Source organism: Rousettus aegyptiacus, unplaced genomic scaffold, assembly GCF_014176215.1.
Source record: "Rousettus aegyptiacus isolate mRouAeg1 unplaced genomic scaffold, mRouAeg1.p scaffold_m13_p_8, whole genome shotgun sequence".
Classification (NCBI taxonomy): Eukaryota; Metazoa; Chordata; class Mammalia; order Chiroptera; family Pteropodidae; genus Rousettus; species Rousettus aegyptiacus.
In genome coordinates, this window is record NW_023416311.1 from 87,200,842 (window position 1) to 87,228,783 (window position 27,942).

The 27,942-nt window shown below is 35.3% G+C and overlaps 1 protein-coding gene across 5 annotated transcripts; it reads left to right on the forward strand.

Annotated features, from left to right (window-relative positions):
- Window positions 1-65: 65 nt before the first annotated feature.
- CUNH5orf34 (chromosome unknown C5orf34 homolog) lies at window positions 66-27,601 on the forward strand. 5 transcript variants are annotated; one of them, XM_016161119.2, is made up of 14 exons: window positions 66-4,774; window positions 6,546-6,754; window positions 7,466-7,699; window positions 7,840-7,929; window positions 9,804-10,438; window positions 12,149-12,250; window positions 13,391-13,514; window positions 18,729-18,820; window positions 19,697-19,766; window positions 20,428-20,598; window positions 20,997-21,091; window positions 22,243-22,341; window positions 25,101-25,141; window positions 26,051-27,601. In XM_016161119.2, exons 3-14 carry the CDS (start codon window positions 7,505-7,507, stop codon window positions 26,239-26,241), a joined length of 1,905 nt encoding a protein of 634 aa, XP_016016605.2. In that variant the 5' UTR covers window positions 66-4,774; window positions 6,546-6,754; window positions 7,466-7,504; the 3' UTR covers window positions 26,242-27,601. The 5 variants fall into 5 exon arrangements, with proteins under 5 accessions (XP_016016605.2, XP_016016606.2, XP_016016608.2 ...); XM_016161120.2 differs by having other exon boundaries at window positions 6,549-6,754; XM_016161121.2 differs by lacking the exon at window positions 66-4,774 and adding an exon at window positions 4,782-5,882.
- Window positions 27,602-27,942: the final 341 nt, after the last annotated feature.

Consider the following 27,942-nt stretch of genomic DNA (forward strand, 5'->3'; position numbering starts at 1 on the left):
AAATGATTTCTGTTGAACTTTTTTACATAAAATTATGGCTTGAAATCGGAAACTACATTAGAATAGATGATATTCTATTCAGTGTCTGTTGAATAAGAATCCAGTTCAACGACAAGTCTAGTTGGAAAAACTAGCAAATATAAAACATTAAAACTTAGATTTCTCATTATAAAAGGGATGTATACATGCAATTGGGGTTTTTGGAAATTCTAATATAACTTTTTTTCATGGCTTCCATAACATGGTAGTTATTACCTTAATCCGCAGTTCTCTAAAGATTCTGCTCACTGTAACTCTTAGGAGCAGGGAGAAGATAGTGTCGAGAAGAGACAGGATAGTAGACCAAGGGCCAAGTATATGCTAACAGAGTATACTGTAAACTTCTAACAGTTTCTCTGTGAATAACCATCTGGTTTTGTCCACTATCTCATTGTCGCCTGTCACTGTTCTATTCATGACAGCCTCCAACAGGATCGACATATATTCCAGTTACTAATGCCGCTTAAACCACCCAAACTTAGTGTCTTCGTACAATAATCATTTTATTATGTTCATGGATTCTGTGGCTTAGGAATTTGGACAGGGCACAGTAGTGATGGCTTTTTCTATTCCATAATGTTTGAGGCCTCAGCTAGGGAAGAAACTAGGGACTGGTTGTGGTTGAACAGCTGGGGATTGTAATCTGGAGTCTTCACTCAAGTGGCTGATAACTGGAGGTGACTTGAAGGCATCACTCAACCAGAACCACCTACACATAATCTGTCCACATGGCTTGGACTTCTTACAATGTGACAGCTGGAGTTGGGCAGTGGGGAATTCCAAAAGACCCAAGGAGAGCCTGTATTCAAAAGCTGCAGGCAACATTACTTCCACCACAGTCTGAGTGAGTTGCTAACACTAAAACAGGAGGCCATCAAGGAACGCGTGGACGTGAAAATTTGGTCCTGTGCTGTAAATGTTGGCCTTTAGGATTGCCATGTCTTCCAGAAATATGGGTCAGTAAGTCTTTTGTAAGGATAATATTAGCACAAGCCTCCAAAGAGCAAAGATACAAAGGTGCCAGTGAGGGTCAGTCTTCTGGCAAAGTACAGACATTGGCTTGAACCTGGCAGTGATGTCATCAACTTGGACTGTGTTATCAGTGCCCTCCAGCCACAGACTACCAAGAATGCACAGTTCCATGGGGAACTGAGGAGTGTGTCAGAGGTGTTAGAAACAACCTATTACAGGATTTGGGCTTTGGATAGTTTGGGAGAGGGTCTAAGAAACTGGAGGTTTACTCTAGATTGGATATTGTCAGAAAGCAGAGGCAATTCTATGATTTGGTATTTCATTAAATCTCATCAGGAGACTGATAGGTATGGATTGAGTTGTAATTTGTTTTTTAAAAAATCAGTTACATTTAGTGAGAGGAGGATGTTTGGTATAAAAAGTCAAAACTTGCCCAAGAATGAAGGACTGAAAAATCACCTCAAATAAGGGGGAGGGTGGAAACCTGTCATTAACCAGGCCAGGAGGACTGACAGATAAAGTCTGCAGCAAAGTTAACAGGAAACACTGTCAAGGTCATGAAGCAGCTATAAAATGTCATCATGACCCCTCTGTTTGACACGTCCAGATTTCTTTGCTATCCCCGCCAATCTATTCCTGGAACACTCAGTTGCTAAACTGCCCTCATGTCATGACAGGACTCCAACCTTAGTTGGTCCCCATCTACTAATTCTGCTGCAGAAAGAGTATCCAACCCAGAACTGATCTCCCTTTTCTTAGAGCTTCAACAAAATCCTTTAGCAGGAACCCAAACCTCACCAAAGATGGTGCCCTCCTCCCCTCTGGAGAATGCCATTCGTGGTTTCTCTGGAGTGTGCTCCCTTGCTTTCAAGTCGAATATGACTTTGTCAGACTATAGGCTTGAGCCTGGTGGGCTTCAGCTGACCAGACTTTAGCAGATACAAGTATTTTAGGGTCATGTATGCTGCTACCGTATTGTATCAGCCCGGCAAGACACCAAACCTGAATCTGATACTGCTGCTGTATCCAGACAGCTGGTCATATTTCTGGTAGGTTTGTGCCACTGTAAATTCATAGTCGCCACCTTCAATTAGGCTGTTAGCACTGCCTATAATCTTACTGTGTTTCTTCATTCCTTTTATCAACTCTAAACCCTTTCCCTTCAATCTGTTTTATCCCCTAAATGATCATGTTTCACAGAAAAAAAATCCACCAAATGTACATAAATGCATCTTCACTCCATCCCTCTTCTTGTACATGAAATATCACTCCTAATAAAGTCCAGTTATTCAAAATGTACTTTAATCCTACCCATTTCATTCATGAGTTCTATTATCACATGGTCTGTATTCTTTATCTCTCCATTGGCTCTTTGCATGAGCTATTGAACATGCCTCACATTTCTCTCCAACTACAGTCCTATTTCTGCTTCCTGGTCAGATTTCTCAAGTGCTGTCCTATCTTTTTCCATTCTGTTTACTCTTCACACACATTGTAGGTTCTGCTCCCACTATATACGAGAGCTGTCAGTAGAATCACCAGGGACTTCCATGTCACTAAATCTAGTAGACGTGTCATTCTTTAGCATGTTCTCTAGGCAATATCTGATACTGTCAGGTGACACCAAAATTGAAAACCTGTAGAATGCAATAGCTTGCTTTCTAGCTTTATGCTGTTCCTCAGTGTTTTTGTGGAGTTCTCTTCCCTTACCTAATCGGTAAGTATTGGTGTTCCTCAAAGCTCATTCCTAAGCATTCCCTTCTCATGTCACAATATCCTTGGACTATTTCATCCTCTACTGTACCTTCAGTTAGCAGTTATCAGGCATTGACCAGATTTGTTTCTAATCTGATGCTAGACTTTTGCTAACTTGTCATTTCCACCAGGATTTATAAAATTTAAGTCACGCTATTTCCTAAACTTGCTCTTCTTACATCCCCCCTCTCTTTGATGGCACTTAATAACAACCCAACCTGGAACCATTTTTAACTCCTACCTCTCTCTCAAACCCCCACATTCATTCATTACGAAGACTGTATAGTTAATCTCCAAAATATTTCTTGGAGTTGTGCTTTCCATCCTCACTGTCCAGTCTGAGTCTGCACTATTGTGTCTCTCTTGCTGCTTTTAAAAATGTCTTCTACTGGGTTCCCACATATGCTCTCAACATTCTACAATCCATTCACCACTCAGTCCCAGGAATCATTCTAAAATACAAATAGCGTCACAAAAACCCTCAGTAGTAGACAATTTATATACAGGAGGTCCGTAGACATTGGAGAGGAAAAAGGAAGTGGGATAGGACCTAGGTTAGCACTGTATAATGCAAACCAATGTAGCAAGTCAGTGGAAACGGTTGTCTAAGGATGCTCTCATTAAACTTTACATAAGATTGAAGTTAGTTTGCATCTCAGACTTTTAAAAATGGAGAGAAATTTCAGGAGTTAGACTTCTCCCCATCCCTTGGTGCTGCCACCTTTGCTTTTAAAGCCCTTGTAATAGTTTACCACTGCTTTAAAGTCCATAATTTAAAAATTCATTATGATCTTGCCCCTGCCTACCTTTTATAGTCCCATTTCAGGCTTCTCTACCCTGGAGGCCTCTCTTTCTCTTTAATCATTCTTAACTCAACTTGGCTTTCTTCCAGCCCTTTTAAAGGGGCAAGAGCTTTCTTTGGGCCTCAGGACCTTAACACAAGCTGTTATCTCAGATTGAAAATTTTCCTTCTCCACCTGCCTAACCCCTACTTATCCTTTGGATTTCAGTGGAAATGCTTCCTCAGCCTAGGTTAGTTCTGCCTCTTATATGCTCTCACAGACTTCTGTATTTTGTTTTAAAACACCATAACGGTGATCAAATTTTCGTCTAGTCGTTTCTTTGTGGTTAATGTCTAGTTCCCGTCCTCGATCCTCCGTCTCATCCCCTGCTTTAGTCCCCAGATTGTTTAGCACATAGGCGCTTCATAGTTTAATGGCAATAAATATAGTGGACACGTCTACTTGCTATTTGAGAATATAGGTGCAGACACACAGTTAAAGGATATTTTCTGATACCAAATTAGGAAAACAGGAGTTCTCTATCTTTGGTCAGGTTAACAGTTTTATTGAGATATAACTGTCGTTTAGATTATTTAAATAAGCAACACTCCATTAAAACCTACCCCTGTGGCCAGCTTGGCTGGATTATCAGAATGCTCGTCCTTACAGGCTTTGCATCACAACCAGGTCGGACAGGATCCGTGTGGTGTACCGGAAACAAAAACACCGGAGTGCAGCCCGCCAGATCCGGACTGGGAGAACTTCACCTTGCCCACTTCCGGCTCCGCCCTTCAATGGGAGTGAACGGCGCGGGGCGGGGGGCGTGGCACGGTCAAGGCGGGACTTCCGGTCTTCTGTATTTCGGAGAGGAAGCGGCTTTCCCAGGGTGAGGGAAGATTTGAATTTCTGTTGTTTGCCTGTGTTTCCTTCCCGCGGTCATCGTTGCCGCCGCTGCTGTAACAGTTACTCAGACTTAATGGATGGTTGGCCAAAACACACACCCTGTGGCCTTATTCCTCTGCGGTTGTGATTGTTTTCTTTCGAGAAACATCGCTTGTTGGTAATTTGTCAAATTCAAGAAATATTTCTCGAGAAGCGGCCTTGGGCAGGCGCATATGTTGCGGCTTCGAGCATTTTGGCAAATTAAAGCTCAGGGGCCGTTGATTGGTCTCATTTCCACGACTTTTCAGCCCAGAACTGCTGTGTAAATTCAAGACGTTTGTTTGGTGAGCTTTTTCTGTAACTAAATATCGCATTTTGAAAAATGAGGTTCTCATTGATGTCAGGAACAGTCTTGTGGCTTTTTGATCGTTAAACATACTGAGACGTAATGTGCTGGGTGGTAAAAACACGAACAGGAGTAAAAAAGAGTTGTGGCTGGAGATGTGGATTGGAGCCGGATTAATATGCCAAGAACTTTAGAAAATGTTTCTTGTGTGTGCTTCTTTTTAAACAACAATTATACCTCAATAAACTATTTAAAAAGTAAAAAACTTAATCAAAGATAGAGACTTTTTCCCAATTGGTATCAGAAAATGTAAGTTTTCCACCTGTGTATATGTACTTGTTTTTTTTCTGAAATAGCAAGTAGATATCATATGGCTATGAATATTTATTGCTGTTTAACAAGTATGTAAACTAGTGATGTATAGTGGTTAGTATGGTCTGGGTCTTGGAAAGTTACCAATGACAGCAATGCGATAAATGGATTGGCGAGTGAAGAAGCTAGAAACTGGTCCGAGATAGTCGCAGGAACTGAAGGGAGAGTTCATGGCCTGAAATTCAGAGCCACAGAAAGGAGGAGCCAGGTCCGTGAGACACACTTAAAAATTAGGGAGCTTGTTACAAGAAGGTGGAGGGAAATAGTGAGAAATCAACTATTGCTAAGTGAGATGCTATTAACTCAAATTGCGAATTCAAAAAATTTAAAATTTTACGTATTCTTTCATCATTAGATAAATATTGCACCCTTGTTATTTGCCAAGTATTGTTTTAGGTGCCAGGGATACAATTGTGAATAAGACAAACGAAGTCTCTGTTCTGATTGAGTTTATATCCTAGTAGGAAAAAAAACTAAAAGCAATTGGGAGATATTTGGGAGCAACTTTAATTGATATGGTCAAGTTAGGCCTTTGAGGAAGTGATATTTATGCTGAGATCTTAATGGTCACAAAGATCCAGCCATGTGATGAGCCAGAAAAAGGACACTCTAGGCATAGGCAGAAACAACAGAGTAAAGGTTTGAGATGAGAAACAGCTTGTTTAAAAAACATTGAAAAGGCCAGTGGAGCTAGTGTCCTGAACAAGGAAGAGTCAGGAGAGCCATTTCGAGAGGTAAAGGGTGCCACATTGTGTGGTTTTTATAGGCCATTGTTGGGAATTTGGATTTTATTCTAAGTGCAAGTGGTAGGTTGTGAGCCACGAGGTGTTAAATCTCATTTGTATTTTAAAAGATCCCTCTGGCTACCGTATGTAGACTGAACTTGAGGGAGGTAAAGTGAAAGTGAAATTAGGAGATATTACGGAAGTCTTTTTTGGTGAGAGTGATTAAATTCCATTTTAGTTATTTCGAGTCTGATTTATCTGTGGGACAGGGACATGAAGACAGGTCTAGCAGACAGCTGACAGCTCTGGCGAAAGGTCAGGTCAACTTGGAAATTCTTTAGAGAAAAAAAAATTGTGTTTTATCTTCAGGAGAGACCATATCATTTAATATTGACTTATATCCTGACATAGTCCACAAACGATTATAGGCCAATCATATGTAGCCGATTACATATATTGAAAGGGGAATAAGATTTAACAAGGAAACAAAAGCAAGAGTGGGCATAAAATCAACATGAGTATAAGTAAGAGAAGAGGAAATGGCACAACTAAGATCCGGTCTTCAAGAATCCTTGATTTAAGGAAATGATGAAGAATGATGAAATAAAAACCAGAGGTAGACATAGAGGGGAAGACGTGACAGCCTTTTTTTTTTTTTTTTTTAATAAAAAGCAGAGGAAAAAGGTATTTCTTGCAGAAGATGTACAGTGCTGTCAGTTTTACCAGTTGAGTAGGATGAAGACTGAAGTCATTGGGTGTAAAGAGACATTGGTGACTGTAGTGAAACAATTGGTAGAGAGGTGAAGGAGAAAGCTGGACTGCAGTGGACTGAAGCTTGATGGTGAAGAAAGTGGCCAATGACTGGATGCTATGCTTGAAAGGTTCGTTGGTTGGAAATAGGGGTAAACTGGGGATAGTGGTATCTATGGGAAGTTATTTTCTTTTGTAGGATGAATCTTGATCACTTTAGTAGAAGGAGATAATGTCCTGTTAGAGGACGGGGTTAGAAAGGGCATGGGGTGAGAAAGGATAAGAGGAAATTGAAATCAGTGAGATGAGGATGAATCTAAGACACTAGGAAATTAATTTGTTTGTTCAGTAGTGACATGAAGCTGTTTCCTTAATGCCAGCCTAGGGACAAGAATCCAAGCGTTCTTTTCTTTTAGGCATAATAGTTGCTTTTTGCCTGCCTTTTGCATATATTACAAATGATTTGCTATATTCTCAGTGCAAAGGTAGAATTGACTTGTTATTTGAAATGAGATACTGGAGAATATAATTTTCAGAAATTAAACTTCAAGAGAAGTAACGCTACTGCAATTATAAAGGCAGTTATAACTTGGTGGGATATCTTTTCCCTCTAGGTTATCTTCCCACACTGGAGTTAAACCTTAAGGGTTAACCATGGCATTCTGTTAAGGATTTCAACTCAGATTATTTAAGGCTATGTAATAAGATAATTTTCCTCCAACAAAAGTAAATGCCATGGCAATGTAATTTACTTATGTTCCTAGATTATATGTCTGTTTATTTCCATAGCACTTTTATACATGAAGAGAACTGTTTGCTACTGTTTTTTCTCTTTCCTTCAGTCTTCTCCTTGGAAGGACATTTTATTCATAGTTATAGTAATGGCGGCTGAAGTGCAAATGGTACTTTATGAAGATGATTCAGTGCAAGTACAATATGTTGATGGTTCTAGACTCCAGCTTTCTCCCTGTGGCTCTGAATTTTTATTTGAAAAAGCACCCCCTGTTTCAGCACATCCTTTAGAACAACCAGAAAGAATTCGTCAAAGGACACACTTTGTTATTAGCACTTACCGAGTAAGTAAAAATGATAAAAAGACTACTCTTTTTAATACCAAAATGTTGTTGAGGTGGCTAGAATATGGAAAGTAATTTGTATTCTGAATTACAAATATTTTCAAATCATTTTTTAAGATTACATTCATATCTTTTTGTAGGAGCAACTACAGCGAGCCCTAGATTTTCGAAACTCTTTTGCCACTTGCCCTTTTTTATCTGAAAGCATTATACCACCCGAAGGAAAGAAGGTAATTTTTTAAATCCAATTTTAATATTTGAGGATAAGTAATTAGAAACAGATAGTTTAATATTTAGTCCTTTTTTTCATGATGCTTGGAAATAGACATGCTGCTGTAGAATGCTTAAGCCTTTATATTTCACCAGTCTAGGGAGTTTTGATATTTTGTAAATTGAGACAGAAATTATATTATTCGTCTTTTTTTTTTTTTTTTTGCCAAAGATTATTTCAGATTGGTAAATTTTTGATTCTCAGAGATGTCAAAATTAAGAAATTACGTGGCCATTTTTAGTAGGTTATGTGTTGTTATTTGTTAATGCGTAGTAGAAATGTATAATTACTCATGGGTAAACAAATTTTATTCTTTTGCTTATATTCTATTTTGAACTTTTAGGAGTAATTATAAGTATCATTTATTGAGGGTTTACTATGTGCCAAGAACTAGGAATATTAAAAATATTTAATAACACCAGTATGCCTCGGGTACCTGCATATCAAAATGGGTGTCCACCCTGTCAGCAAAGGTATACTGGCTGGATAGTAAACCCTTTTTTTCAGGAGAGGGAACTAAATCACAGAGAGTTTACTTAACTTGTCCATGGCAAAGTCAGGATTTGAATCCAGTTTGTATAACTCTGAAGACTCTTCTGTCTTTTAACCGCTTTCCACTACTGTCATGATGCTTGCCTGCCTACCGAGTAGTTTTCTATTATATTGTCTCATGGCAAAGAAGCCATAACAAATTTTAAGCTGTAACTTAGTCTACAAGGCTATCTTTCCCATTGTAACTTTTGAATAACTTTATTAATTGAAACTGCATAGTTTGCTGCTGATGTTACAGTAGGATAGTTAGATAGTCTGATTCTAAAAGAGAGAACTTAACTGACCGTCCTACAAACCAGCTTTGCCATCAATGAATACTGCCCTTAATTTTAGTGTACTAACATCTATACACAGCGATAGCACTGTAAATTTAAGAGGATTTCTTGACAATAGTTTTTGTAAATTTAATGTTTTACATAAATGAGAGTTGAAATGTTTAACTATTGACAAGATTAATTGATTAAAAACTTATTTGACATACTATTTTTATCTTACATGGAAAGATGTATCAGGCACTTGTTACAAGTGTGTTTTTGTTATTAGTTAGAATCAATTTACCTTTAAAGAATTCAACTTTTAAAAATGTTACTCTTTACACCATCTGGAATTTATTTTAATATATGGTATGCCAGGTGCTTAACTAGGACAAGTACTTTATATATGTTATCTTACTTAGTCTAGGTGATAACTCTTTAAGATAGCATTTTCAAAATGCTAGTCAATAATTCCAGTACCATTTATTAAATACTTTTCCCTTTCACTCACTCATCGTGAAAAACTTATGTTATCGCATGTAACATTTCAAAATATGATTATCTTTTTCTGTATTCTCTGAGATATTTTTTGTTAATGATTTTTATGCTAGTTCCATACTATTTAAGTTATGATCGCTTTTAATACAACACATCATAGTGCTGCTCTTCCCTCATTTTTATTCTTTTTCAGAATAGACTTTTGGGCTGAAAATCTCTTTATTTCTAATTTATTGTACATTTTAAATGAAATATGTGTAACACTAAATATAATCAGGATGAATTTTTTTTTTCTTTTTTTCTCATTTTTTGTGTGTGTTTTACCTCTTTTTAAGGAGGTAATCTTAGTGATATCAGTATTCTGTGGAAAACCATATATAACCTGACACTGGGCTCTTCTTTTTCATTCTAGGTTGTAAAACATAATACTTTAAGAGCTTTATTACCCAATACGTAAGAATCAAATGTTTGGAAAAATTGGTCTGTTAACAGAAAATACTCACCATCTCTTTTTCTCCCCTCAATTCAGCGTATCTTCATTGACATCTCAGAAGTAAGGTGGCCCAGTCTTGATGCTGACGATGGCATGATATGCATGCAGAGTGGCATGGTGAAGATATCATCTTTAGATGGTCATGCATACCTTTGCTTACCCAAATCTCAGCATGAATTTACAGTACATTTTTTGTGTAAAGTGAGCCAGAAGCCGGATTCATCTGTAGTATTGTCAGAAAAAAATAATCAAGTGAAAAAGGACAAACTAGTTGAAAAAGCAGGCAAAATCTGTACATATGGACAGAGACTGAAGAATAAAGAAAATGAACTTCACTATCAGATGATGAATTCCAAAGAACCTTTAGAGAAGAAGAGTTGTGTAAATGGAACTGAAGGGAGGGAAGGACTGCCTTTGCCTGATACAAAGCACACCTGCATATACACGTGGGTAAAGCAGCACTGGTCTGTGAACTCCTGTCCAGAGGAATGGAAATATCCTTTGTCTTTAGCACTTCGTTTCCATAATAAAATGAGCAGTGTGGCTGGAATCGCTGTAAATGTCATCCAGAATAGAACGTTAACTTCTGATGTTTCAGAGGAAGGAGGAAAAGAGGTTTCTGTTCTTCCCAGGGCCTTGTTACTCAGCTGTCCTGTCCCACACCTGCACAGGTAATGGAAGAAAGACTTACTTGTCATAAAGCTTTTCAGAACCAAAGGATATCCTTTTGTCCTCCAAAGGATAATTTTTCTTCCTAAATTACTAGTCATAAGGAAAATTCATTTAGTTAATCCAAAACTTTGTTTTAAACTAATAGTAAATTTCCCTAGAAAATATATTATTTACATTTCTTACTCTATGTCCATGAGTTGAATGTTTATAGAAGGCTGACTATACACTAGATACTTTGTTACACACAGAGACTAGAGAGATGGCTAAAACACAGGATGAGAGCTTAGAATCTAGTGAAGGTCATTGTCACTGAAAAGATTATTAAGGTGTGGTGAGGGATAGCCCAGGGATCTTCACAGGGCTCTGTGGGAGCAAGCACAGGGGAACATCTGCTACCGTTCAGTGGAGCCTGTTACTTTGATTGTTGGAACATAGATGTGACAAGTTTATGATCATGGGTTCTTTCATACCTGGCCTCAGAGGCCATCCCTATCTTTGGTTAACTGACTGTAAATATGTCCATTTTCAAAAGAGGCAAACACGGTGATGCTTCTGGATGGCTACGTAGAAACCTTTTACTTTCACTAAGAGGTGAATACCTACCTATTGGTTATAGATTTGTAACATGAACTTCGTATAAATAGTGTAATGATAATGATAATAGCTAACACATATCACTCATTATGTGCCAGGCATGGTTGTACTTTACCTATTTCATCCTTATGAAATAGGTAAATCCATTTTACAGAGGAACTTGAGACACAAATGTTAAATAACCTAGGCAAAGTAACATAGCTAGTATGAAAATCGAGATTTGATCCCAGGTAGTCTCTGAGTACATACTTGTTATTTAAAATATGGGAACGATTTTCATGTTTGTCATGATTATCTAGTTAAAATAGGAAATTCCAGTATTATAAGTACTCATCAAAAGAGATCTGTGCTCTTAAATTAACAATTTTTCAATAACTTGCCACTGGCTTTAGATTGAAATCTATTATCCTTAAACATGGATTAACAGGCCCCCCAATATCTGTAATCCTCTATTCTCTCACCACCTTTGCCCTTGCTTTGCCTATCCTTGGTAGTCTGGGCTTCTTGCAATCCCTAGAACGCTTGTTCAAGCTTTCTTTCACCACTACACCTGCCCTTTCTTCTGCCAGGAACACTCCCTTTTCCTCTTTCGATTCATTAGTGCTCATTTCCAGGTCTCCACGTAAGCCTTATTTCCTGTGGTTGGTTATCCCGAAGTCTGTAGACAGGATGAGGTTCCCATCAATCCCCATAGCATCTACTAATTCTTTATGCTTAGTATTTACTATTTAACATCTCTGCAGGATAGGAATGTCCATTGAGGATAGTGCCCATGTTTGCCTTTTGAGTGTTATATCCCTAGTGTATATACAGAGCCTGGCCCCCATAGGTACTTCAGTAAATATTTGTTGTTTGAATCTTAAATTTTAAAGTTTAGCAAAATTGTTCATCTGTTTAACTGTGCTGAGATTCAATAATGAGATAATTGAAAATGCATGGAAAAATAAGACTCATTTTTAAAATTCATTAATATAGTTTCATATTAATTTTTACTTTTTTTGATCTAAGGAATTAAGCCAGAAAGAAATCTTGTTACAGATGTACTATTTTGTTCACTTCTCAATGTAATTATGTTGTGCAACCAGAATCAATAGCTTCTATTTTATCCTTCACAGGTGGAATTTTTGCAATTCACTTTCACTGAGACAGTCTGATGAAGAAGAATATCCCTATCCTGAACTAGTGAAAGTGGTTTGGTACAAGGGTATTACGTATCGGTAAGGCACTTATTCAGTGATGTCACAGAGGGGTTGAGATTAGCCTTACAGATAGACTCCTACAAGACGACTTAGTATTGTGGGGGCCACCATGCTCCTGTGTTTGGTCCTGAGGTTTACCGGTCTCAAAACTTAATTAGATTAGGACACACAGGGCTCTTGCTACTAATTCGCATTAACCGTATTCACAAGATTTTTGTGACAACTCCAAAGCCAATGAGGGATTAGTTTTGCTAGTGAATGAAATACTTATGTCAGCTATTTAGGACACCCCTTCCAAGCATCAGGGGATCTAGCTGTCTGAATTAGTCGCATCACAAGGTTGCCTATTGAGCATGGAATCAGAGAAGTTAGGTAGCCTAAGGGAGATTTTGGCCTTCATTCACTCAGCAAATATTCATTGAATGGCCGTTCTCTGCCTGCTCTGTTCCATTGAATTATCCCTTTCTTGCCACAAAGTATACCCTCTACTGTGGCCAGAATATTAGCATTGGCCAGATCCATAGGTTCTCTTCCGTTAAACAATGCTAGAAGAGTATTGAGAAATATTCCTTCTTTGGGCACTCCTTTTCCTGCATGAAGACCTACTTAATTCTGACAATGTAATCATACATGTTTCAATAAAATTGACTTGGCTTAAGTTTTTATACATTGTATACCCAATACCTTGATTGTACCAGGTTACAATCAGTCACCTTCTCTTAGGAATGGCTCCTTTTCCACATGGCTAATCTCATCCATCAGGTATTGATTCAACTAGTTTCATTCTTAAAGAATAATCTTATTTTCAGGTTCTAGAGTTATTATATTTAGCACCTGCAATGGGCATTGCTTTGGTGACTGTTACGTGCCAGCTATTGTGATTGGCAGTGGGGATGCCAGGATGATAAGGCAAGATGCCTGACTTCCAGAAACCGAGTTCAGTTGTTGAAATAGATACATTGACCAATTCGGTGTGTTCTATTATTCTTTGTAAAAAAAAAAAAAAAAAGTTAGCTAGTTGAGGGCGGAGATTGTGCAATTATCTATTTGCTAAATAGGTAAAAACTTGTACTTTGCTTTTTTTTTTTAAGATTGTCTTCATATATGCTTTGATCTCAATTACATAAAAAAATTTTAATGATTATTTCTTTTCCTTAGACTTACCCATAAAAATATGAACTCAATAGAGATTTATCCTGGAGATGGATCTGTTTTCAAATCTGAAGGAGCTTATTTTGGGAACTATTTTACATACTGTTCCATTCAAGAAGGATCAGAAGAGGTAAGCTGACAAAGCTTAAGAAGATTTTTGGCTTTAAAGCTGTTCCCAGATAATTCTGAATATATATGGGATATTTGATCATTATATAACATTGCTTCTTACTACTTAGTCTGGACAATTAATATAACCTTACTGCCATCATTGGCATAGTAATTATTCACCACCTTATTTTTAATATAGCTATTTTCATACTGTATTGTCTTCCATTTGCCTAAGCAATTTGTGTTTAAATCAGAAGTTAAATTTCTTCTGTTACAGAATTTATCAGTAGTAAACACTAGAACCAGCTGCATCACTTTGAATCAATATTCTTCTTTGAATTAATACTTGCACATTAAAAAGCACTTTCTGTTTTCCCTAACATGTACTGTTTGCATATGTTAAATATCTCTTAACTCCTAAATCTTTCCACACAACTAGAAAGTTGAACAAGATTGTTTTCTGTTGTTGAAAACAGTGAAACATAACATGATATATTTAATATATCAGATCAAAATGTAATAATGTGGATATTTTGCTAATAAGTCTATATTTGCTTGTTCCCAACATTTGACATCCACCCTTTTATTGGGATCACCATAATATCACGTGGCTTTACTTTGCAAATGGAACATAATAAATGTTTTCTTTCTCTCTTACATAATGGAGTATTTAAGTGATGATATTATCAGAAATGCTAGAGAGGAGTTAAAAATGGAGCAGGTTTTTTTTTTCAACTATAGAAAATTTCAAACATATGCAAAAGTAGAAAGACAAGTGTAACAGACCTTCGTGTACCCATCACCTACTCATTCCATCTATACTTCCCACTATTCTCTCCACTCCCTATTTATCTTTAAGTAAATTACAAATATTATTTCATTCATAACTGTTCTAGTATATATTGGAACAGATCCCTTGCTGGGTTATATTTGTAGGAAAGTATTCATTTAGTCAGTAAATATTAATTGAACACTCCAGGCAGGTGCTCTGTTAGGCCCCGGGTAAACAAGCAAATGAAAGTATGACCAGTTACACACATATCTGTGTGTGTGTGTGTGGTACATGCAACAATCAAACAGGCAAATGAAGTGGGTATGCATATCTACACTGCTGACTGCTGTGTATCACAAGTTCGCAGAACTACAAGATGAATACAACATCTTCCTGGAGCTTCAGTTTTACACAAAGGTGTCAGGAGAAGGGGTGATAATTTTTATACTGAAGCAAACACGTGGAATAGAAGCATGAGTTTCAGGGATAAAGCACAGAACTTCTAAACAAGTTATGCCTTTGTGGTGGACTGCTTTAGGCTCCACTCTCAGACCTTTCTGTGTGCAACATTTTCACTCTCCTCTCGCTACTTGAGTGAAAAGATTTAGAAACAATTGGCTCTCTTTTCAGGGTAAAATTGTTTGCTCCTTACTTTCATTTATACTCCAAAATAAATTCCAGATGGATTAAAGGGCTAAATATAAGAAACCAAACTTAATAATTGTTAAAAGAACATATGGGAGAGCAGTGTTTCTAATTTTAGGGTAGGGGAAGCCTTCTTAAATACAATGCAAAAAACCAGAAGGCCGAAAAGAAAAGGTTGATAAGTTTGAAATTTTCAAACTTATGTTAAATTTTAAATATTTAACTTAGATAAAGCAGGTAAAGAAAATAATCTATAAGTCAATAATGAAAAGATCTTAATAGTAAAATAAATAAAGGACAAGAATGGTTATGATAAGAATAGAAGAGGCAATGTATATAACCCGTAATATTTGAAGACATGTTCATTCTTACTACTTACATCAGAGAAATGCAAATTAAAATAATGACATGAGATTGTTCACTCATCAACTTGTCAAAAACTTAAAATGATACTATCTATTTCCAGCAAGGGTGTGGGAAAAGGGGTGCTTTCATAGTATCCATTGGAGTGTAAATTGGTTCATGGAGACCAGTTTGATAATATCAAGCAAAACTGGCCAGAAATTCTGCTTCTAGGTATCCTAGAAAAATATTAGCATGTATATACAAAGAAGCATTGCCAAACATGTTGATTGTGTCATTGTAGTAGCAAAAAACTGGAAGCAATCTAAACTGTTCATCAGTAGGGACATGTTACAGTAAGCTTCCGTGATCAGATTATGGGGAGGCTGTGAAGCAGTTCAAAAGAATGAGGGAAATGTAGGAGAGAGAAATACTGAAAGATCTCCAAGACAGTGTTGAGTGCAAAAGTTGTATAAGAACATGTATGATATCTTTTCCCCTAAAACCTATATAGTACTGTATATAATACACATGTAAATGCACAAGGAAAGAGCTGGGCAGATAGATATACACTTAGCTGGTTACTTTTGAGGAGGAGTCTGCGATTTTGTGAGGGAGGAGGATTGGGAGGGACTTAACTTGTACTTTTGAAACTTTTTTTCCAAGAGAAACGTAGCAACGAATTATTGTATAATTAAAAACTTAACTAGGAAAGAGTGACAGGTACTCACAGTGTAATAAGAAGAAATAAGAACTTGATGTTTTGAGACCACACTGGGCAGGGGGGCGCCTGACTCAGTTTTGGCGACTCCAGAAAAGCTAGGATCTGTAATTCTAAAGGAAGAGTTGTACAAAGAGGGATGGAGGGCAGAGGAGCGTATAGCTAAGGGAACACTCTACTTGCCCAATTCTTTGCATGGCTGGCTTCTTGTCTTTAAAATTTCCACTTAAATGTCACTTCCTCAAGGAGCTTTTCCTGAGCATCCAAATGAAAGCAGCTACCTGTGTCACTCCCTATCACGGTACCCTCATCTTTTTTTCTTCTAGCACTCTATACTGTGACTTTTTCTTATTGATCAATTGTTTGTTTGCTAATAAACCCACACTAGAGGTAGGTCCTGGGTTGTTCAAAATACTGTTATTGCTAATGTGTAGAACAATATAAATGCTACTTAACTGGAGGCTACCGCCCGGGGTGAGTGTGGGGTGTCGAAAGAAATGACAATGTTGTTGTTCAGTAGGCTAGAACAGAGATAGCATGTTGGGGGGTGTCCACAGAAGAGGCTAGACCACTGAGCTGGACTAACTCAAAAAGGAGGCGTGAGAAACCCAATTGCATTTGGGGAGCCACTGAAAGATTTAAGAAGGAAAGTGACATCAGATTTTTGTAAGATCATTTCAGAGGAAGGTGAACCGGGGTAGGGAAGAGGTGGAACTTCAAGCTGTAAGTAAAACCAGTTAGAAGACATGTACAGTAAGTTGTTCGAGGAAGAAAGTATGAGGGCCTGGCAGTGGCGATGAGAAAGAAAGGACAGGGATGGACACAAAACAATACTAACGAGACAGAAGCGATGACTGACTAGATATCAAGGATAAGGAAGGAGTTGAAAATAATGTCAGATCACTGGATAAATTAATGAGTGGTAGAACCAGGCCCTGTATTAAACTGAAATTTTATCAAATCTAAATTGTTTTGATGGTGGCTGCTTGTTGATCTTACCAGGATCAATAGAAGATTTAAATTATATCACAGCCCCGTCTGCCTGATAATGAACGTAAGACACTCTTAATTATAAAATAATTCCAGATGTCAGAGAGGTTAAATTATGAAAAATAAGCACTCTAGAATTGAAGACATAGGGTAGCAGAAAAGCAAGAACGCTTAGAGAGCTAAATATCCAATAGAGAAAGACACAAATAATTAATATGTGATATTTTGAGTGCCTATGATGTGCTAAGCACCGTGCTGGGATTACGGAGGTGAGCAAAACAAATACAGCCCCTGCCTTCATGAAGCTCCATTCTAGCAGGGAAGACAGATACTAAGTAAAAAAATACGATTAAATTGAAATTGTAAAAAAAACCAAGAAGCAGGAGTAGAGGGTCTATGCTTGTGGATATCGCTAGGGGATTCACCCTCTCTGTGGGACCTCCATAATGGTTTTCCTGAGACGGAAGGAATAGGAGGTGTAGGGCTGACCCAGGGAGGTGATGGAGGAGGGAACTGAGGAGAGGGAACAACATGTGATAATTGGCATACCAGCGGTAAATACGAAGTAGAGAAGGAGGAAATACAAATTTTGAAATGAAGATAATTCCATTTTTGACTTGTCGAAGTTGAGATGTCTGTGATATCCAGGGGAGAAGCCCAGTGGAGATTTAGATAGTCAAATCTATAGTCCAGGATAAAAGGGCAAAGACTGGTTTTTGAGTACCTAGTATATACTAAATTCTGTCCCATGTGCTTTATTTCTGTGTTATATCATTAATCCTTAGGATGATCTGGATAGTAGGTGGTATCCCCCCCATTTCACACGTTGTAGTACTGAAGCTTACAAAGTTTGTGTAACCTGCCCATCATTATAGCTCATAAGAGGCACACCTGTGATTTGAATCCAACTTTGTCTGACGTCAAAGCCCATCTCTCATGGATAGTAAACTGTGGGCTGTACTCTCTTGCAGTTAAACAGATCTCTACTACCACTTAGTCCTCAAGCCTGAGTTTCCTCATCTAAAAATAGGCATTAATAGTTCTTATCTTTCATAATTATCTTGAGAAGTAAATGAGATCATCCATGTAAACTGTGTAGCATAGCACCAGCACATGTCTATTTAATAAATGTTAGCCATTGCTATTATGATTATAAATATAGCTTTGAACTCTGTAGAAATAACCAGGAAAAATCAGGAAGCCAGAAAAGGCTGAAGATAGAATTATCAAAAACACTAGCATTAAAGAGTCTGAGAAGGGAAATACAGGAGGAATAACAAAATAACATTTTTTTTAAAATTCAAGAACCCGAGGCTGTAAATAATATTGTCTTAAACGAACTGTAGCAGTAGTTATTCCATTAATAAAATATTCCATTAGGATAGTTAGGATAAGATTAAGTCACTCAATTAAAATAGTTTTTTGATGTATAGTTATTTTTTGTCTTAAAGGGTAAAAGCTTGTGATACGTTTCATGCTAATGTGTAGAAAGATTAAGTCAGTAACCATGTTAATTTAAGTATAGCCAACATTTAAATTGGGCAGTAAGTTATAGGCTATTCAAAAATTAACTTTTGAATAGATAGAAAAAAATGGGAAAATGGAAAAGCATCATAAAATACCTTTAAAATATACCTTTGATGTTCTTCAAGTTAACTGATTGCTTTGTTTCTATTTAATTACATATTTCAAGAAAAAGTAGCTAAGTAATAAAGGCCAATTTTTAATATTAATGAGATTTTTCATTTTAAACTAATTTTCAGAGAGAAGAGAAAATGTATTCAGTACATAACCTTCCTCCAGATAGACCAGGAAGTCTGTTTTCGGTACGTTCTCTAATTAAACAGGCAACTAGGTAAGTTCTTCACATTAAACTGAACTGTATTATGTGTCTGAGTATCTTGATACCTTCTCTGACGGTTAGGATAAGATTAAGAATTGGTAGTAGATACAATGGAAATATGTATCTTTGATAAATCTGTCCATTTTTCTGGTCTCATCCTTTATAAAATAAGGTAATCACTATAAAGTGTAAAGTTAAATATGGGGAAACATCCATATATGGCAAGCAAGTGTTGGTAGGAAATAGGTGACTCTATGTAAGTTTGGCATCATTATTTTTCCTTGGAATCAAGTTGAGGATTTGATGATACATTTAAAATTTTCATACCTCTTTATTATCCTCAGAATAATAAAAATTTATGATAGTGTACAGCAGAGGAAATATAGTTTGATTCTTTGGTTCATTTTTTTTTTTGTTTTAATTCTCTGAATTAATCTGTAGCACTCAGAAGAATCAAAGTGGATTGTTGGATTAAATTATTTATTTTTATAAATTATGTCTGAGCAATTTCCAAAATAGATTTGAAGGAGCATATTTGTAATTTGATTTCCTAGGGACAGTTGATTTACATCCCCACCACTCTTAGCCTATGCTGAACCTTTTAGGTACTATGAATCTATAACCTTTTAAAATGGAACACCTGAAAATTCTATCTGGAGTCATTTCGTTGCTAAAAATTAGAGGAATACCCTTAACTATGTAGGATTATCACAAAGAAGCAACATCCTTCAGTGGGCCTAAGAATTTCTGGAAGAAAATAGGTCTGGACATATTTCAGTAGAAATTAACTACTTGCCTGAAATGTCATATGGCATTGAGAATGATTTCCTAGAATTGGAAAAATGCCATTATTTGCAAATGTTTAAGTAGTGTTTTTCATCTTCACAGGATTCTTCAGCATTGTGCCAAGACGAGGCTTTCTTTAAGCCATAACTATAATATATGCTGCTGGAAAATGGTATCTCAAAATTATTTCAGAATCAAGATATTTTTTAATTGTTTTATTGTTTGTATATTTACTCCTGAGTTCAAATTATGTTCATCTAAGTCATGTGAGAAATTCTTTGTAATATTAATATTGGTTTATTCAGAAAAATATCCATTAATAAATACTGCAAAATCAATCTTTTAAGTTATATTTTTCATGTACATAGTTTGTTTTTGTTTTTGTTTCTTCTTTTAAATAGAGAGGGAAGGGCAGGGAATTGATTGGATTTGTATGTAAAAACATAGTTATTGTAAACATTGATATTATAGTATTCTACTCTCTTTCCATAGCTGTAAAAGTAAGTTTTTTAATGCTGACTTAGAGGAAGTAACTCTCAATCTATGTCTATACTAAATTGATTATATACTTTATGTTACTATAGTTCCTAATTTTCGTCTATGTTCTATGTAAAGTTCAGAGCAAAACAGTGACTTTCCCAAGATAATAGAATTTAATCTGCTTGTTATAGACTGTTCTGGCTATCCACTTCTGGAAAAGTTAAAATATACATAAGGATTCCTCTATATCAAATTCTGAATTAGAATCTGAAAGTTGCCCAGAGTTCATTAATCTTTTAAATCTTATTAATGGATAACTCTACCTCCTGCTATTTTTACTTACTTGGTTTTAGGTACCTGGGACAAATGATAGCAATGTACTGCCTTTGCTTTTAAGAGAATTGTTCATACCCAACGTGGGAAGATTTCTTGCATATTCTGATGACAAAGTACATGTTATCTTTTTAGATGGCATTACTCTAACCCTAAATTGGAATTTTGGCTCTCTTATTGAAAAGAGACAGGTGAGTATATTTCAGACTGAAATCTGTTTTATAATGTTTATTTGTGGAAATAGTGTGGTGCTTTATTTTCTTTGTTCTATCTCAGTTTATTTTTTGAAGTTTAAAATCTGTTAAGAGGCTTTACTGACCTCATTGGATTTCCTAGCAAAAATAAGATAGGTGTAGCAAATAGTCATCTTTATAAAGGTAACTCATTAAAAGAGAGGGACTAGTATTTTTCTTTTGATAGTTATATAACAGTCATGGTTAAATATTATCATATATCATTTAAAATATAACTTACATTATTCAAAATTTTAATGATTTATACACTTCTTTTTTTAATTGTTACGTTAGAAGAGGTTTTTTTTTTTTAATTTTAAAATGATAAAACTTACCTTTCTTCCTTGCTTCTTAAGGTAAATCAAGGTCTCAATTTAGGTTGGTGTAAGTTAACTTTCCCTGATGGACACGATCAGTTAATTCAGGTTGAACACCCTGGACCATATGAAAGGTACTGAGAAGCAATTTTAAAAATCATTTTCATGTTAGTAAATAATTTTTACTTTTAATTGACATACATTTACATATTATATATTGTTTTAGTTTTTACATGTGTATAATGTGAATGAAATAATTTCAACTGGTTCACAATTTCACAGTTAGAGTGACATCTAGCATAACTAAATAGATCAGGTCACCTTTAATCATTTCCATTTGTATTCAAGTGATTTTTCAAAGTGAATGTGTTATAGAAATAACTTGCTGTGGAGGTGTGGTCAGCTGTGTTAACCAATTAACCCATTAATCTCCTAACCAATTTGAAATATGGTTTGCAACCACAAATAAGTAAACTTTTATAAAAAATTAATTAGCTGATGGTTATTCTTAAAATGGAGAGGATTCTTGAAATCAGTTTTATGTAATTTATTTTTGGTTTATGTAATTTGTTATCATTGTACTTATGATGTTCTTGACATTTTAGTGATTTTACTTTGAGAATGTTCACAACATTCAGCCTCGAGTTTATTTTTATGTTGAGTTTTATTACATTTTTGTCTAAATGCTCTAATATTCATTGCTAGTTTGAATAGTTTGCCTCAAAAAGATCATGTCTTTAGCAAACATTGCTGTTAGTTTTAGCTAATCATTTTAGATCATTTTATTACAATTGATACCTGTTTTGTATATTCACTGAGTTATATATAATTACATGTATATGTACATGTGTGTATATATGTACATATGTATATGTATATACATGTTTACATGTATGCATTAATGGGTGTTTTTTAAATTTGAAAAAGCAAATGCTTACTTAGTCTTATTTGTAAATACATTTACATGACAAAATTTAATGAAACTCATTTTTCTTTGAAAAGCTAAAAAGAAAATGTAGATATTTGAACTTCTGAGTTTTAATTCTCATTTTTTCAATCATGAATATGAGCACATCATTTTATTTTTGATGAATAATGAGAAAAACTTGGCTTTCTATTTCCAGTGAAAAAGATTCACAGAATTACCCAGTAAATGCCTCACTTTAGAATATTTTCTTTATCCTTTTTTCCAAAATTGTCTTAATGACTTTCCACTTTTTGAATGTTTTTATAAATATTATACAGTTTCATTTTTCAAATATTTCTTTTAATATATTCAATCTAGATACGTGACAACAGTAATATCATGGTGCAGAAGACTGACACAGACTAGTCAAAGAGAGATGCCCACACACCCTTCATTTTCTGTTCCTGAAGAAAATTGGTACTTATATTTCTTTTAAATTTAATCTGTGTAGAAGAGCTAACTCATACTCAAAAATTAAAATGCCAAATGGTAAACTCTAGGACTTTTTTCCCAAGAAAAACATTTTTTTAGTTAAATGTATTTAACTCTATAATGTTTTGATACCTTAAGATTAAAAATGATCAATATTTAATCATATATATAATTTATTACAGTTCATCATATATTTTATCTGAAGTTCAGAAAAATTCATTGAAAACTTTATGTCAAAATGAGCAACTCTTTCAATGTGAGAAATTCATCCTGAAAACTTTATGGAAAAATTTAAAAGATTTTTTTTTTTAATTTTAGTAATACTAAAGAAAATAAAATGTTGACTCACATAAGCTTTCAGAAAAAGTTGATTTTAAAAATAATTCCTATCCTATTAATGACCTCCCTAAAATTAATTGCCAAAACAAATAAAGTAAGTATTTTAGTCCCTCCTGTGTGCCTTTCGGTGTGCAGGGACTAGAAATGGGCTTCAAGGGAATTTTTAGGAAAATTAAAGACATTTTAAGGAAAAAGCAATGCCAAAGGTACAAAAAGATATTTTGGACTGTGGAGATAGTGAGAAGATAATATTTATGGAGCAGGTGCTCTCTGTTAGCTATAGTATGAGTTTCGAATGGATCTTATAATCAATAAAGAAATTCAGACTTGATGGAATTATGAGTTTCTAAAGTACCAGAAGAAAAGTCATTAGGAAGGTTAGTATCACTGAGAGTATAGTCTGAATATATTGGAAAAGGATTCCAGTACAATTCAGGAAGCTTTAAAAGTGTAAGGTGTCTTAAATAGTATGGTGAAAAAACATATAAACAGTACACCTGATTCCTACCACCTTTTCCAAAGTTACTTAGGGAAAGAGGTACAAATCAAATCAGTAGTAGTATTTGAATATCTCAGGCATCTTAAGGATTCCGCTTTTCTGATCCCTCATTCTTCAACTACAGACTGTGAGCAGAAAAGTTGTCCAAGTAGCTAGCAAAAAACACAGCTGGGAAGAAAGGGAAATTGTACATAGCTATAAAATTGGTCACTTCAGCATCGCTCAGCTGGTACAGTGTAAAATGCCTTTTTATATGAAAGCTTAGAAGAAGATAACTGTTGAGACATATAGAAAAGTGAGGGATTGGAGAAGTGCAGATTGGTGATACCAGCTATGGGTGAAAGCAAAGAGGAGCAGCAGAGAGACAAAGGGATTGAGGAGGGAGGAATAAGGAAGGGAGATATAGCCACTTGCAATAGCTCCATTTCCTTAGCAGAGCCTAAGACATCTCCAACTATAAATTGTTTTCTTGTCAAAGAGGGTAGGTTGAAGAAAGAGAAAAGACTGCACAATAAACACTACCTAAATTGTACTTTAGTATTTCTTTTCCAACTCACCATCTATTACTAGCTTACTGATTCAACATTTTAGTAGGAATGCTAGTCAAAAAATAGTACGAAAGATAGTTTATAAGAAGTTGGTTCATCATATGAGCAACAACATTAAAGGTAATATGTATTGTTGTTCATGGCCAGAAAAATGTGTCTTTTGTAAAAAAAAAAAAAAAAAAATAGTGTTTTGTAATGATGAAGAATGAATCCAGGTCTTTACCGCAGATGCTTAAAACAAGGAGAAAGATCTGTCATTCCCCATAGGCTGGAGTATGAGGAAAGAGTGTAAGCTGACAAGAAAGTACATGTGGTCCACTGTAGTAAAGCCAGTAAAGTAGACAAGTCACATACCCTATTGTGAACTGGGAAGAAGACTTTTCTAGTGATTTGAATAAAAAGATGTTATAGCCATTAATATTCTCATTAATTTTGCAGAGAGATAGTTGAGTCACACTGTTTTCTAGTTGTGTGCCACTGCTCATATTTTATTCTAGCTTGATGAGGAAAAAGAGGAAGAACACACAAATAAGAGGTTCTGCTAAAGTTGTATACAGCCCTCTACCCCATACTAGTTGCCCCAAAATCTGTTTCTGTAGAACATGGTAAGAGCTATGTTCGTAATGTTTAATGTTAGCCCTTCAAGTCAAGAAGAGGATGTTTAGTATACTGTGCTTAAGAAAACAATGAAATGAGTAGGTAATCTGTTCCAGAAGGAATTTAATAGAAAATAATTATGTTTTGTGACTTAGTTCAACTGTGTAAAAATTTAGCCTTCCAAAACTATCTATTCCCTAAGAGTCCTACATAAATGAAGTCTTACTATATGTGCAAAATACTGAAGATTAAGAAAAGATACATTCTCCTGAAAGAGACAATCTAGGTATAAAGATAAGAAAATAAAATAGTTCAAAGGAAAAACATTACCATTAAGAATATGATTAATTAAAATAATCAATAGGAATTTAAGGAAAGTAAGATAACTTCTTTTACAAAAGTGATGAGATTTTAGTAGGTTTTAAAATTTGAGTAACCTTTAAGGAGGAAAATGGAGGGTATGCCAGGTTAGTCTGAGTTATAGTAGGAAGGCCATTACCTTCAAACATCAATACTTGATTAAAAATTCTTTGAGGTGGGGACTTTTATTCACCTGGCTTACTCATTAAAAGCACTCAATAGGTATCAGTTGAATCAAGTAGATTTGTTGATAAAGCCAACATAAAGAGAATTCTTAATGTTTAGATTCTTCTAAAATACTAACTTTTATGAAAAAAATCAAGTATGCTTATTTGAAATACTGTGTATAAAAAAAAAAGAATCAGACAACTAGCATGAATTTACTTCTCTTTTCTCCGCAGGTGTGTGGCTTCTGAACTTGAAAAGATACAAAAGTTTAATTGTATCCTTTAAGCACAATATATTCCACTTAATTACAACTTTGCACTTTATATTAATCCAGACATATATTGTGGAGCTTCCTTGAAAATATATAAGATATTTAAGATCTGTCCGTCTTGTCTGTAGAAGGTACATCATACTGAGGATTTTTGCATCTATGTTCATCAGGGACATTGGTCTGGGATTTTCTTGTAGTGCCTTTGTCTGGTTGTGGTTGTTGGGGTAATGCTGGCCTCATAAAATGAGTTTGAAAGTGTTCTCTCCTCTTCTATTTTTTGGAAGAGTTTGAGAAGGATTGGTATTAATACTTCTTCAGATGTTTGGTAGAATTCACCATTGAAACTATCTGGTCATGAGCTCTTGTTTGTGGGGAGGTTTTGAAAACTCATTCAATCTCCTTACTAGTATTCAGTCTGTTCAGACTTTCTATTTCTTTATGATTCAGTTTTGGTAGATTATATGTTTTTAGAAATTTACCCATTTCTTCTAGGTTGTCCAGTTTGTTGGTGTATAATTATAATTGTTCATGTTTGTCTCATGGTTCTTTGTATTGTGTGGTATCAGTTGTAATTTCTCTTTCATTTCTAATTTTATTTCAGTCCTCTCTCTTTTTTTCTTGGTAAATTTAGCTAAAGGTTTACTGAGATTTTTAATCTTTTATTTCTTCCCTATCACTAAACCCCCATCCAAACATATACATACATGCTCTTTTCTTTCCCTCTCATACTCTAGTTCTTTTATCTTTAAGGAACAGTCTTGATAAGTTCTGAAGTAGCAACTCTATTATGAATCCAAGAGATCTTCCTTCCAATGGAGAAATCATATTTTAATATGAAGGCCAGCCTTTCTGAAATTAAAAATATTGTATAATGAAAAATGTGGGCAAAAACTCCTTAACTAAACAACTTAGTGTTATTGGAGAACAGTGGTGTCCTAAACCAGATTTCTAACAAGAAAAATGAACAGTCTTCTGATAATTATAAACCAAAATATTCAGAAAACTTGCTAGAAGTTAATGAAAAGAAAGTATCAGTGGCATTGAAAAAAACCTCTGAAATTCTTCAAGATATTGACTGTCTTTTATCAAAATCTAAAAAGTGAAAAATGGAATTATTACACTATATTATTAAACCTTAAGGGTGTTGTTTCAAGTGACTAGTATAAAATTACTAGAAAGCCAAGGAATTGTATATACGACTTCTGTACTATGATTATATGAGAAGTGACATTTAACTTTGGAGGTATTTTACTTAACATAAATTTTAAAAATATATTTATAATGTACTTTATTAATAAAGAACTTTTGAAATTTTGAACAATTTCTTATTTCAGATTTATGAAAAACGTATATATAAGTATAGTTGCTGTTTTATCTTGTGGAGCATTCGCTATTAAAATTCAAGAGTTTTTTTTTCAACATGTAGTGTTGTGTGCATTTGGTCTTTTGCTATCTAATCTCTACTCCAAGTATTTTTCAATAGAATTATGAGAAGAAAATTGGTTCTTAAAAAAAAAAAGAGCATAAGTACTATTGCTTCAGGCTAAGAATCAAATACTTTAGCAATGACTACATTTTATATGAACTGTCTCATGAACCAGATATGTTAATTTCTTTTGAACATCTGAAAAGATTTATGTTACAAAGTCTGTGAAACTAAAAGAAATGAGCTCACCATAAGTACCATTTATTATACTTTGTCTCTTGGGAAAAAAACAGAACCATACATCTAAAAAGACTTCAAGATTATACCAAATATAGCCAGAAATATTCTAATTAAATTAACTTCTGGACTTGATCTTAGCCAAAAGGCCAAGAAGCAATTAACTTCTGATTTCATATAAAAAGGAAGAAGCAACAGAGGAAACAAGGAGAAAAATAGCAAAGCAAGCAGAGCACAGTAGATTAGGAATAATGCTAGTGATCTGAATGGGCACAATGCTCTATTTAGCTCCTTTCAGGTTGGGCTCCTTCAGGTCTCAGCAGGGGGTGACTACCCTATCTAAAGTTGGCCTCCCCCAGTTACTCTCTATTACATCACCCTATTTGTTTCCTTTACATCACATGCACAAATCCAACTTTGTGGTCTCTATTCTCCACTAGAACTTGAGCTTCACCATTATTCTGTAACCAAGCATAGTGCCTGGCATATTAAGAGCACTCAGTATGTGTTGTATAAATGAATCAGTGCCTTTGGACCTTAGACAGACTACAGAGAAAGAATTGTACATTCTGTTTTGGTGGCAGGAAGCCACCTATGTTGTCCCTCAGTAGCTCTAGAAAGCCTAGACTCTACAAAAACATGTACCATGCTGCCATACAGTAATGCCAAATTGCTACTCCATGCAGACAAAAAATTTGTTAACATGACTGAAAGCACCCAATATTGTGGTTAATGTATTTGATGGTATTTTTAATTAGCCTTTATGCTGTATAAATAAAATTGTGTAATTTTCCCCCTCAGTTGAGTCTTTTCCTTTGGCTGAGAACCAAGAGTGTGACAAGCACTGAAAAGTTCTATAATTGAGATACTGAGCCACACTTTAAGGTTCTGTGAGAAGCCTAAATTTGCTTGAGATTGAAGATTCCCATTTTCTGTGGTCTCTGAACTACGTAAATTTAATCCCACTTCTTCCCTTGCTTTCCTTCTGTGGTCTCTGAACTACGTACATTTAATCCCATTTCTGCCCTTGTTTTGAGAAACTATAGGTGGGAAAAAGAAATGTTCCTCTTTGAGCCTCCTCTTGTGGACCAGTACCTCCTACAGCCAAATACCAAGCTAGATGTCTTCTTGGTGCTAAGAG

Coding starts and splice junctions, on each gene's coding strand:
- CUNH5orf34 (XM_016161119.2), top strand. CDS start 7,505: ATGGCGGCTGAAGTGCAAATGGTACTTTATGAAGATGATTCAGTGCAA. Junction 7,930..9,803: donor TACCACCCGAAGGAAAGAAG/GTAATTTTTTAA, acceptor CCCTCAATTCAG/CGTATCTTCATTGACATCTC. Junction 12,251..13,390: donor TACAAGGGTATTACGTATCG/GTAAGGCACTTA, acceptor TCTTTTCCTTAG/ACTTACCCATAAAAATATGA.